Here is a 13,266-nt window from a genome sequence, read left to right on the forward strand (position 1 = left end):
CTAGATCTTCAGCTTCCTCTTCTGCTCACACCAAAGACTTATTCTCGATGATGAATCAATCAGCGTTAAGTCACACTGGAAGTGGATGCTCAGCATATTTGAGTACATATAAACACACAAACATAAAATATAACCAACTGAATCTAGTGACTGCTTTATATCGTTATGATATCTAAGAAAACTGTAGCACTGAGCAGCACTTCCTAAGTAATGAGAATATAAACGTGACTCCCTTAGTCACCAGTACATGCAAATGTCATTTTTCCTCTCATTAAGAACACTATAATAATAAAAGACTTTCTTTTGCTCCAACCCTCTGATCCCTTAATAAAAATGAAGGAGCAAACAAATGGTCTTTAATCCGTCTAGCTACATCCAATAAACAACAGATCATTCACCTGCCATTTGACACTGATGGAATATGCAGTGATCTTCCAAGGAAAAAAATTAGACCCTCAATATAAGCTGTCCTGATCCTTTCCGTTTCCATTTTTTAACAAGTAGATAAATATGGATAAAGGTTATATGTGTGAACTTGTGTATGTACATCAGGCAGCTTGAAGGATTAAGTACAAACAGAAGTAGGACTACTAACAGGAATACTTGCCAGGAAAAATACAATTGAGCAAAATGACATTTTAACTGATTTTCATTATCAATTATACATTCAAAGTACATAAAGGATGAAGTACATACTAATCATTTATACCCTGCCTACTGGTCATTTCAACTGACCCCAAGCCCTATGTAATTTAGACAGCTTTGCAGCTTAGAAAAAAAGATTATAAATAATTTGGTTCCCTTTAAATCAATCCCACTGGCATAATGGTAGGTTTTTAAATCAGCAATCAAATGGCTACCCACAAACTGATAAATAATCATCTGGTATTACAGCACACTATGTCTCAGTTTCTAGCAGAACAAAATACTGTAGTTATATACAACTGGGATATATTCTATTTCACTGCCTCCTGCAACAGCTGCTGATTCAACTCTCAGCTGAAATGCCTGCTTAATCAGGATTTCAGCAAGAAAAGGATCACTTCCTATAAGGTTTAAAACATTCATTACTGTTTTTTAAAAAAAACGGTTACCAACCTTGCTGGAGAGGCTGAGTGTTTGTACTGGGATTCTGACTAACTGGCTGGGTTGAGCTACTGGCTGTTGTGGCAGTAACAAGTCGGACATAATGAAACTTGCTTCCAGGCACTTGAATCTGCTGGACATTGGGAGCAGTTGCCAGAGGAATAATTGTCTTAAACTGTGATGTGCTCACGCCTCCAACAGTGATGGTCTGCACAGTTGATTTCACTGCCTATTAAACAATACAACATGGCTATCATTAATCTGGGATTTCACTTTCCTACTCCTTGGCACTTATGACAATTGCTCAGTGAAAGAGTACAGCTGTTGAAAGGAATGACCTGTTCAAAGAGAAATGAATAGTAATGAAAACACCAGTGTAACCAAAATCAGTGAGATCTACCTTCCATCTCTAGTAGTAAACTTCCTTGACAGTCCAGGTCAGATGACTTGCTATAAAGAAACTACTGTGTAAATTACAAGCACTCACACAGTTTTGTTAATATCAGGTAAAATTTGTAAGAAAAAGATTATTTCAAAACTTACAGAATTAAGCCTCATTTTCAACACAGAGGAAAAAAGGACACAGATATTTGGTTTTATTGCTACCCACCAAATTAACTATGGCAAATTTCATATTCACATGTCCTAAAGGAGAAAGAAATCAAAAGAAAAGCCTTCATTAAATCTAGCCAATTCTGGAAGGCATATATATATATATATATATATAATATCCCACAGATACAACTGTACCCACTAGCCTATGGGCAGAAGGCCAAACTCAGTCCAAAATTACAACTATATTTTGGTTGGTCTAGGGAAACTAATTTTAGATGATTCAGATCTAAGTCAATATAATCATTTAAAATCCTTTCCTTCAGTCCAACAAAAAAGCAATGTGACTCTCCAAAAAGCTAAATGAAACATCAAAGGCAGAAAAGAACAAAAGTCTTTTAAGATGTCTCCAATTAATGTTTAACCAATGTACAACAGGCTGTCGTACAAAAAAAATGTCCAGACAAAATTCTCTAACTAGTTCTATAGTACTATTTGATAAAGAATTACACCCCCACCTATTCTTCCAACAGCCCTCATGCTAGAAGACAAGTGACATGCGGGAGGTAGTCCAAATTCATTCTATGGATAACAATTCATGAGAGAATAATTCTGAAGAATTTGACCATTTTCATAAAAGTACAGGGGAAAAAGGAAGAGTGTCATTTAGTTTGGCAACTCTACAAGTAATACTCAAAGTACATTACTTCAGCATAAAATAATTCACATATTATCATTAGGCAGAGGCACCACAAAGCAGATTTAAAATAAAGATAAAACAGGTTGATGGTCAGTGAGTTAAATGAAAATATAAAGCTTAAAAAACTGTATACATATGGAAGCTACTTAAAAGTCAAGCAACCTATGAGTCAGGTGTATAATGATGCAAGAGACATTATCTTTGGGACATCAACTCTAAATGGAAAAACAGTATTATTTTAAGAAACAAGGTAGGGGAAAGGGGGGGGAGGATAGATAAACGAGGGATCTGGGATTAACAAATACATGTTACTCTATATGAAATAAACAACACAGACCTACTGAATAGCACAGGGGACTATATTCAATATCTGACAATAACTTATCAGGGAAAATGATCTGAAAAAGGATACATACATGTGTAACTGACTCACTCTGTTGTACACTTGAAACTAACACAACACTATAAGTGAACTATATTTCAATTAAAATATGTCTTTAACAGAAAAGAAAAATTCTGTTAACAAGGTGCTTGTAAACAAGGTGCTTCAGATATAATTAAATTTACTGGATACTTAATACACAGAGGGCAGTGCTTCTGAAGACTCTTATGATTATCGAATTTTAATCTAACAATCACATTAGGAGCTAGACACAGCATACCACAAGTACGGAGGCTGGTTTAGCTAAGTTTGCACAGTATACTGTGTTTCCAACTATACTTTCAATTTTTTTTTTTTTCTTTTGGCTCACCACGCAGCTTTCAAGATCTTGGTTCCCTGACCAAGGATCGAACTTAGGCCATGGCAGTGAAAATGCTGAATCCTAACCACTGCACCGCCAGAGAATTCTCTCAACTTCTCTAAACTTCAATCTGCAGCTCTGACATGCTGTGTGTAACTGGGTCTCTGAGGACAAAATCGGATCTGAATATATTTTTTATCGATATACATCTACTTACATCTAACAGGTAAGTAACTATGTGGATTTAAATCTACCATTGAACTATTTCCTATCTGAACAACCTGTCCTCTTCTGTCCCTTTTCCTTTTTTTGCCTGCTTTAGCGTTAAACGTTTTATTATTTGTTTCCCCCATGGTAGTTTGTTATTTATGTATGTTATTATTTTTATATAGTATTACCCTAGAGACTACAATGTTCAATGTTGGAATTAAATCAGTACTTTAAATATCACCCAGACAAGGAAAAAACCACCTAACACTAACATCATTTATTCCTGTCCCAACTTTGTGTTACAAAAATACGTAAATATTTTTAAATTCTCCATTTAATTGAAACTCTTTAAGATATTCATTTAAATATACCCACAAGTTTAACCTTTCCATCCTTTCTATACTCGTTCTGCGCTTCCATTTGGGATTGTTTTCCTTCTGCCTAAAGAACTCACTTCAGGATTTCCTTAAGTGCTGGTCTGCTGAGAAACTCTCTACCCTTTGTTTCTCAAAAAATATTTAATCCTTTTTGTTTAATCTGTATCTCTTTTGCTGACAAACTCATCTGCTGAATTCTTAATCTCAGTTTTAAGCTTTCAGTTTGAAAATACTCATCTCATTCTTTTTATAGCTTTTAATTCCCTGCTGGAGTTCTTTGTCTTGTTAAATTGTTGTTCAGTCACTAAGTCGTGTCTGACTCTTTGCAACCCCATGGACTGCAGCACACCAGGTTTCCCTGTCCTTCACTGTCTCCTGGAGTTTGTTCAAACTCATGTCCATTGAGTCGGCGATGCCATCCAACCATCTCATCCCGTTGCCCCCTTCTCCTCCTGCCTTCAGTCTTTCTCAGCATCAGGGTCTTCGCCAACGAGTCGGTTATTTGCATCAGGTGGCCAAAGTACTGGAGCTTCAGCTTCAGCGTGTCCTTCCAATGAATGTTCAGGGTTGATTTCCTTTAAGATTGACTGGTTTGATCTCCCTGCTTGTCCAAGGGACTCTCAAGACTTTTCTCTAGCATCCCAATTTGAGAGCATCAATTCTTTGGAACTCAGCCTTCTCTGTGGTCCAACTCTAACACCCACATATGACTAATGGAAAAATCATAGCTTTTGACTACACAGACCTTTGTTGGCAATGTGATGGCTCTGGTTTTTAATATGCTGTCTAGGTTTGTCATAGCTTTTAAATTCCTGAATATATTAATCTTAGTTATTTTAAAAGCCAATCTGATAATTATACTACCTATACCTGTTCTGAATACTTTGGTTTGGTTGCCTGATATATTTAATGATTTTTGACTGAGTACCAAGCATTGTTTATGAAAAATTAAGTAAATAATTTGAGGCTCAGAATGTTTTTCTTTTCCTCCAGAAAGCATTCAAGTCAGCTTATGGCAGGCAGTTAAGAGTAGGGGCAGGTTCACTCCTCCCCCAACTAGGACTCCAGGCTTTACCTAGCTTCCTTCTCCTTTTTGGGGCCTGAACCGAAAGTTTTGTCCTTGAGGTCTGTAAGACTAAAGGTCTGTTCAGCGCCTCAATTCTCTGGGACTACTCTCTGCTTTTCTTCTCAGTCTCTCAGCCACACCTCACAAATGCCCTAAGGCAAAGGGTCACAGTGAATACCAGGCGACTTCTCTAGGCTTCCCTTGACTTCAAGATGGTAACCTATAAGGTCCTGGGTCCCTTGGTGGGTCTCCAATGCCTTCAAACAAATTTTACAAATACATTTGCTTTTTAGTTGTTCTTGGTGGGATCGTTGGTCTTCACACGCTAGTTTCGTACAGTCAGAAACAGAAAATCCAGACTGAGTTTTAATCTTGGTTTCAACATTTCCTAGGTGAGTGACCTTATGCAAGTAACTTAGCTTCTCTGAGCTAAGTTTCCCTATTTGAAAATCTTAAAATGGCACCTTTCACATAGGATTGTTATCAGAATTAACTGAGCTAAATTATATAAGGTGCAAACAGTAACTAATCACATATTATTGATATAAAACTAAAAAAATGTGAGCTGCTATTTGTATTATCATTATGCCCGTTATACATGGAGAAACTGAAGCTCAGACAGATTTAGTTAACTTCCCCAAGTTCACATAGCTAAGAGCAACTGAGTTAGGGTTTGAACCAGAGCCAACTCTGAAACCCATTTGCTTCAGTAAGACATTGTAATGCCTCCTACTGTAGACATTTGGACTTCCCTGGTGGCTCAGATGGTGAAGAATCCACCTGCAATGCCGGAGACCAGGGTTTGATCCCTGGTTCGGGAAGATCCTCTGGAGAAGGAAATGGCAATCCACTCCAGTATTCTTGCCTGGAGAATCCCATGCCCAGAGGAGCCTGGCAGGCTACAGCCCATGCAGACTGTAAGTCACACATGACTTAGCAACTAAACCACCACCACAGAATCCTGAATAGAAGTATAAATAGCATTTTAAAAAACTTTTTAATTTTGAAACAATTTTAGATTTCACAAGAAATTGCAAAACTACTACCAAGTTCCCATATGCACTTCTCCTCCCCCCCCAAAAAATCTCATATAACCATAGGATATTATCAAAACCAGGAAATTGACATTTGGTGTAATACTATCAACTAAACCACAGACCAGACCTTATTTGGATGTCACCAGTTTTTATGCACTTTTTTGTATGTACACTAAAGATTGTATAAATTCATGCAACCTACATCATCAAGATACAAAATTTTTCCATCACCACAAAGACTCTATGGCACTTCCCTCTATAGTCACAACCCTAATTCTTGGCAACCACTGATTAAATTGCATTTTTTAACACCGAAAATAAACTAAGTAACATATCAAAGCTACTAATTTTTGTACAAGACAAAAGCATCTGAATACTACACTTAACTGCTTTAAGAATTCACAAGTTGGTACCTTCCTTGGAGAAACCTGAGAAACTTCATGTGAAGGCATGTCTCTCTGAACATACCACATCAGCAGAAAAATCGTTCACATACATTCAGTAAAAATCTTCAGTTAATTGCTATTCCTTACTGACAGTTGGGTTAAAAAGCAAATAATTTATATTCAAACTAGCTACATTTAACATGTATCAGTGGTTGTCCTGAAAAACATGGACTTGATGTTTTTTTATTTGTACTATTTTTAAGCCATTTTTATTTAAATATCAATGTAATAATTATATAGGGATATACTTCTTGTTTTCTAATTAGCAAATACCAGAAGTCCTTGCTTAACTGAAGATTTACCTTAAAGGGGGGGAAAAAAGGAATAATAAAATACTCTTGTTCTATAAATGAAGATTCTTATTTAGTGAATTGGAGATAGACAGAGGGTTCAATCAATATCCAAACCCTGAATCTGTGGGGTTCCATATAAATATGTTAGCTTTTTTTTGAGGGGGAGGAGTACACTTTGCAATTTGATTCTGTTTGTAAACACAGCATAGAAACAAATGTTTGGACATAGGAATTTTGTTTCCAGTTTGTCTCAATCTTGTGCATACTCTGTCAAGCAACCTAATGCTTCTTTATACCTTTGTCTCCTATCTGTGCAGGGGAGAACGTTACCACTGAATGAAATTCTTATACACTTTGGGACACCTGCACAAATCTCGCTGTTTTGAACAGATATTAAGATGCTATTTGTTTAATCTACTGCAAAGTCAGAATACTACTTTCCTCAATGCTGGTGGGTACCACTTACTAAAGTTTGTTCTTTAAACTTGTTCTTTAAAGCTGGTTCTTTAAACATAAGCTCTTCAAGATTAGTACATGAAACAATCTACTTTTATCACATTAATATGAAGCCCTGAGGGAAACAAAGTTAGACAAAGGCCTTTGCTATGGGAATTCTTAGAGTCTTTAATATGCCAGTGACCACGACAGATCTCCTAGATGGGTATGGTGTATGTTTCCCAAACTTATTTAAAAACTGCCAAGACCAATCAATGTCAAGGAGCGTACCATCTCCTATGTTTCCTTCTAGGAGTTTTATACTTTCAGGTGTTACATACAAGTCTTTAATCCACTTTGAGTTAAATTTTATGTGTGGTACAAGAGAGTGGTTCAGTTTCATTCTTTTGCATGTGGCTGTCCAGGTTTCCCAATACCTACCGTATATTCTTGGCTCCTTTCTTACAAATTAATTGATTACAAATTAATTGATCACATACACATGAGTTTATCTCTGGGCTCTCTATTGTGTTCCATTGATCAATTTTTCTGTGTTTATACCAATAACACACTGTTTTGACTATTAAAGTTTTATAATATAGTTTGAAATCAGGAATTTATAGGGTTCCATCTTAATATGCTTTTTAGAAATTTGTGACAGAATGTTTATAGACCTTATCATCATGGAAAAACTATGTTTATATTATCCTAATTTCTAAACTTTAGGTTACTAAAATAAACCTACCAATTTGAAAGCTTTAAAATGCTTTCAAGCTATAAGAGACAAATGAGAAAATGAGAAAAGATAGATATTATAAATATTATATGACTAAAGACAGCGTCAAACCTTGGGATGGATACTAGAACTTTTGGCACTGATGTACTGACTGGTGAAATATTACGAAAAAGATGTAAGGTGTTCATTTGCCCGTTTTTCATGGATATTAACCTAATTTATGCTTTATTCACACTTACAGTGACAAAGATGAGTAATTTAAATGTGATGTGTTAGAATCTATGGGAGCATTCAAGGAAAGGGTCAAATGACCATATCAGGCAAGTTTAGACAATGTGATTTAGGAGGCAGCAGTCTTATAAAAACCAGAAAGCAGGGAATTCCCTCGTGGTTCAGTGTTTAGGACTCTGTGCTTCCACCCTAGGTGTTGCAACTATTTTTAAATTTTATGCCTCAAAAGACACTGTCAACAGAGTAAAATGGTAACTCATAGAAAAGCAGAAATTTGCAAATCATATATCTAATGGGGGGTTGAGATCCAGTATATATAGGGAACTTCTAAAACTCAAACAAATCAATTAAAAAATGGGCCAAGAATTTGAATATACATTTCTCCAAAGTATCGTCACCTGGTGGCTCAGATGGTAAAGAATCTGCCTGCAGTGCAAGAAACCTGGGTTTGATCCCTGGATCAGGAAGATCCCCTGGAGAAGGAAATGGCAAACCACTCCAGTATTTCTGCCTGGAAAATCCCATGGACAGAGGAGCCTGGTAGGCTAAGGTCCTTGAGATCACAAGAGTTGGACACAACTTAGTGACTAAACCATCAGGGCATCATCAATTCAATGGACATGACTTTCAGCAAACTCCAGGAGACAGCGAAACAGGGAAGACTGGCGTGCTGCAGTACATGAAGTTGCAAAAGCTGGACACGACTGAGTGACTGGACAACAAAGAAGATATACAATGACCAATAAATACATGAAAAAATACTCAAACATCATCATTAGTGAAAGATGAAAACTACAACGATATACCACCTCACATAAACTAGGATGGCTACTATCAGAAAAACAGTGTTGGCAAGAAGACAGAGACGTGAGAACCCTTGCGCACTGTTGGTGGGAATGTAAAATAGTAGTTATTGTGGAAAACAGTATGGTGGTACCTCAAAAAATTAAACACAGCATTACCATATGACCCAGAAATTCAGCTTCTGGGGATACACCCAAAAGAACTGAAAGCAGTGCATCAACATGAATTTGCCACAGGTATACATATGTCCCCTTCCTCTTGAACCTCCCTCCCAGCTCCCACCCCATCCTGCCCCTCTGGCTTGTTACAGAGCCCCTGTTTGAGTTCCCTGAGCCATACAGCAAATTTCCACTGGCTGTCTATTTTACATACGGTAATGTATATGCTTCCATGCTTCTTTCTCCATTTGTCCCACCCTCTCCTTCTCCCCCATGCCCATAGCTCTGTTCTCTATGTCTGCATCTCCACTGAAAGTGGAAGTCTCTCAGTCATGTCTGACTCTTTGCAACCCCATTAACTATATACAGTCCATGGAATTCTCCAGGTCAGAATACTGGAGCGGGTAGCCTTTCCCTTCTCCAGGGGATCTTCTCAACCCAGGGATCGAACCCAGGTCTTTTGCATTGCAGGTGGATTCTTTACCAGCTGAGCTACCAGGGAATTATAATATATATAATTATAGTTATGCTGCCCTGCAAATAGATTCATCAGTACCATCTTTCTAGATTCCATATATACACGTTAATAAATGATACCTGTTTTTCTCTTTTTTACTTCACTCTGTATAATAGGCTCTAGGTTCATATACCTCATTAGAAATGACTCAATTATCCTTCAATTAAAAATAATTTTTTAAAAAATTCAATAAAAAAAGGACCACGTTATTAGAGAGATTTTAAAGAAATGAATTCAAAGCAGGGTCTCCAAGAGATATTTGTACACCTAATGTTCATAGTAACGTTAATCATAAGAGCTAATATATGGTAACAATCCAAGTGTCCCTCCACAAATGAATATACATACAATGAAGCATTCATCATCTAGCCTTAAAAAGGCAGGAAATTCTGACTGGTGAACCTTGACATTATGCTAAGCGAAATAAGCCAATAACGAGTACAGGACAAATAATCTATAATCTCAGTTTTATGAAGTAGAGTAGCCAAAATCCCAGTGACAGAAAATAGATTAGTGGCTGTCAAGGGCTAGGGAGAGGGAAGAATGGGCACAGAGCCTGAGTTTTCCAAGACGGAAAGTGCTCTGGAGATGGATGGTGGAGAAGACTGCACAACAACATGAATGTACTTAATACCACTGAACTGAACGCTTAAAAATGTATACAAAGATGGCACATTTTATGCTGTGTGTATTTTACCTCAATATAAAAATCAGATGCCCATCCTGCAAGATGTGTTATATAAATCAGTCAGGATCAAACTGGTAGACAGGTGAATATAAATTTAACCATTCCATCATGCTTAAAAAACAATAAATCTATTTGTTCTTGTGTTTAATTTGTAATAAAATATTATATGCAAAATAATTACATAAAACCAGATAACAATTTTTTAATAGATAAATAAAATACTGGGAGTAAGGAGCGAAAAAGTTGGCTTAAAGCTCAACATTCAGAAAACGAAGATCATGGCATCCGGTCCCATCACTTCATGGGAAATAGATGGGGAAACAGTGGAAACAGTGTCAGACTTTATTTTTGGGGGCTCCAAAATCACTGCAGATGGTGACTGCAGCCATGAAATTAAAAGACGCTTACTCCTTGGAAGAAAAGTTATGACCAACCTAGATAGTATATTCAAAAGCAGAGACATTACTTTGCCGACTAAGGTCTGTCTAGTCAAGGCTATGGTTTTTCCAGTGGTCATGTATGGATGTGAGAGTTGGATTGTGAAGAAGGCTGAGCGCCGAAGAATTGATGCTTTTGAACTGTGGTGTTGGAGAAGCCTCTTAAGAGTCCCTCGGACTGCAAGGAGATCCAACCAGTCCATTCTGAAGGAGATCAATGCTGGGATTTCTTTGAAAGGAATGATGCTAAAGCTGAAACTTCAGTACTTTGGCCACCTCATGAGAAGAGGTGACTCATTGGAAAAGACTCTGATGCTGGGAGCGATTGGGGGCAGGAGGAGAAGGGGACGACAGAGGATGAGATGGCTGGATGGCATCACGGACTCGATGGACGTGAGTCTGAGTGAACTCCAGGAGATGGTGATGGACAGGGAGGCCTGGCGTGCTGCAATTCATGGGGTTGCAAAGAGTCGGGCATGACTGAGCGACTGAACTGAACTGAACTGAAGGAAGACTTACCTAAGCATAGATCGAAAACACAAAATTCACAACTGAAGACACTATTTTGACAAATTTAATGTGCAAAATGTCTGGCAAGAATAAAAAGATGAAACCAACTGAGAAAAAGGTTTGCAACCGCATTGATAACAAAGGAGTACTTTACATAATATGCTATGAGCCTGTTTTAGTTCGCAAACAAACAAAGACAAACCACACAAAGCATCAGAGTTCAGAGGAAGAGTCCAGAAGACACACAAATATGAAGAATTAAAAAAAATATAAATCTATTTGAGATCTTTAAATCCGTTATGTTGGCAAACTAAAAATGACTGATAAGAGAGCACAGAAGTAGACCCATACAAATAGAGCCAACTGACTTCTGACTAAGGAACAAAGGCAATTCAATGGAGAAAGGGTATTTTCAACAAATGATGCTGGGACACTGGGACATCCACACACAAAAAGTGAATTTCAACACAGATCTGATATTTTTCACATATGGATCACAGACCTAAAACTATAAAACTAAACTACAAAGCTCATGGAAGATAACAGCAGAAAAGTTAGGTTACCCTGGGTTTGGTGATGACTTTTTAGATAAAATACCAAAAGTACAATCCATGAAAGAAAAAAACTTATGAGTCAAACTTCATTAAAACTGAAAACTTCTGCTCTGTAAAAGACACTGTCAAAAAAATAAAAAGACAAGCCGAAGACTGGAAGAGAATACCTGTAAAACATATGTTAAGGTCTAAAGATACAGGAGTCACCTGAGTTGTATTCCAGAAATTCTCAAAATTAAATGGCACCATAGTGATGCAACCAGTAAACTCCAGGCTATGAAAAATATAGGATGTAAACAACTTAATTTTTTATTTAAAGGGCAAGAGGAATAAAGGAAGAAGAGGAAAGTAAGAGAAATAGCAATCATTCACAAACTTTTCTGAATCCCAAGTTCAAGCACAGTGTAAAAATTTAGGTGCCTGGGGAAATGTGAATTAACTAGGTATTTAATGGGATTAATGGAATGTGAATAAGTTAAAAGTATCCCTATCTTTTATATATATAACAAAATACCTACAGATAAAATGACATGATTTACTTTTTAAAAAAGTAGGAAGTGTTACAGATGATAACACAATAGTGGATAATTCCAAAGTTGGATGAAGTGTACACAGGGGTTAATTATACTATTCTAACTTTTTAGCATATTATAAATTTCTATATTAAAAAAGTTTTTAATAATATTGCAACAGGACCCCACAGGCATTCAAACATCATTAATTATGAAAGCATAAAAACAAAACCAACGTAATAACATAGAAAAGAAATTCTCTGCTAACAGGTGCTGATATGAAAAACATATTTATCTACAAAGTAACTTAGGCAACTGAATTTATGGGACTAGGAACCTGCAATCACCCTAACTTTAACTGTTAATCAATCTTGAAACAACCTATGTTAAAGTTTATCAGGAAAACAGATCCCCTTCACTTCAAACTATACTCACAGAACCATCCCCATTTAAGAGACTCACAGCAAAAGCAGAAGCTATCAACTTCTGAAACCTCTGTCCCAAAAGTGTTCTCTCAACTTCCCAATAACGTCATTGTTCATATCACTTCTTACCTGGATATATGTAAAACAAACTCAAAATCAGCTCATGATTCATCTCTACCTGCTTTGAATCCACCACACAAACACTGCCTAAGTAATTAGAGACACTTTATAAGTCTTCATTAAATGACAAAATTAAGTCTAAATTTGCTTGGTTTTGAAAAATTATCCAAAATCTAACCCTATATTTTTATGTTCTCCACTCCCTGCAAAGGATTACTAATTCCAATCAGAGTCAATCCAACCCAATCTTACTACTCTGTATGCAGGTACTCTCATAGGTATACATATGTGTACATTATAAGTATTTTTACTTCCAATCCTTCTCTCTGGTGGCTGACATCCACTCCAATTCTACCCATTAAAAAAAATCTTAGCTCAGGGATGCCTTCTCTGATCATCCCAACTGCAGCTGAATCCTCTTATATAGGAGTTCGTGTCATCACTTGAGCTTTTGTAATTTTATATTTTTGTATATCATTTAAAGTCATTTCTGTCACATTTCCCTCCTGCACCTTCACAGACTTTAGGTCCCACATGTCTATTTTTGCTCTATTTCCCCAAAGAGTACAGCCCCTAACACAGGGCAGGTATTGCTGAGTGTAGAATGAAGGAATCCCAGGACTTCTTTT

The 13,266-nt window shown here is 36.8% G+C and overlaps 1 protein-coding gene across 2 annotated transcripts in view; it reads right to left on the bottom strand.

Annotated features, from left to right (window-relative positions):
• LIN54 (lin-54 DREAM MuvB core complex component) overlaps nucleotides 1-13,266 on the bottom strand; it is a 61,886-nt gene that overhangs the window by 13,576 nt on the left and 35,044 nt on the right. For both annotated transcript variants that reach the window (XM_068975129.1, XM_068975130.1), the window contains one exon: nucleotides 1,099-1,315. In XM_068975129.1, coding sequence (XP_068831230.1) covers nucleotides 1,099-1,315 — 217 coding nt within the window. The remainder of the gene's footprint in view (nucleotides 1-1,098; nucleotides 1,316-13,266) is intronic.

This window comes from Capricornis sumatraensis, chromosome 7 (assembly GCF_032405125.1).
Source record: "Capricornis sumatraensis isolate serow.1 chromosome 7, serow.2, whole genome shotgun sequence".
NCBI classification, from domain to species: domain Eukaryota; kingdom Metazoa; phylum Chordata; class Mammalia; order Artiodactyla; family Bovidae; genus Capricornis; species Capricornis sumatraensis.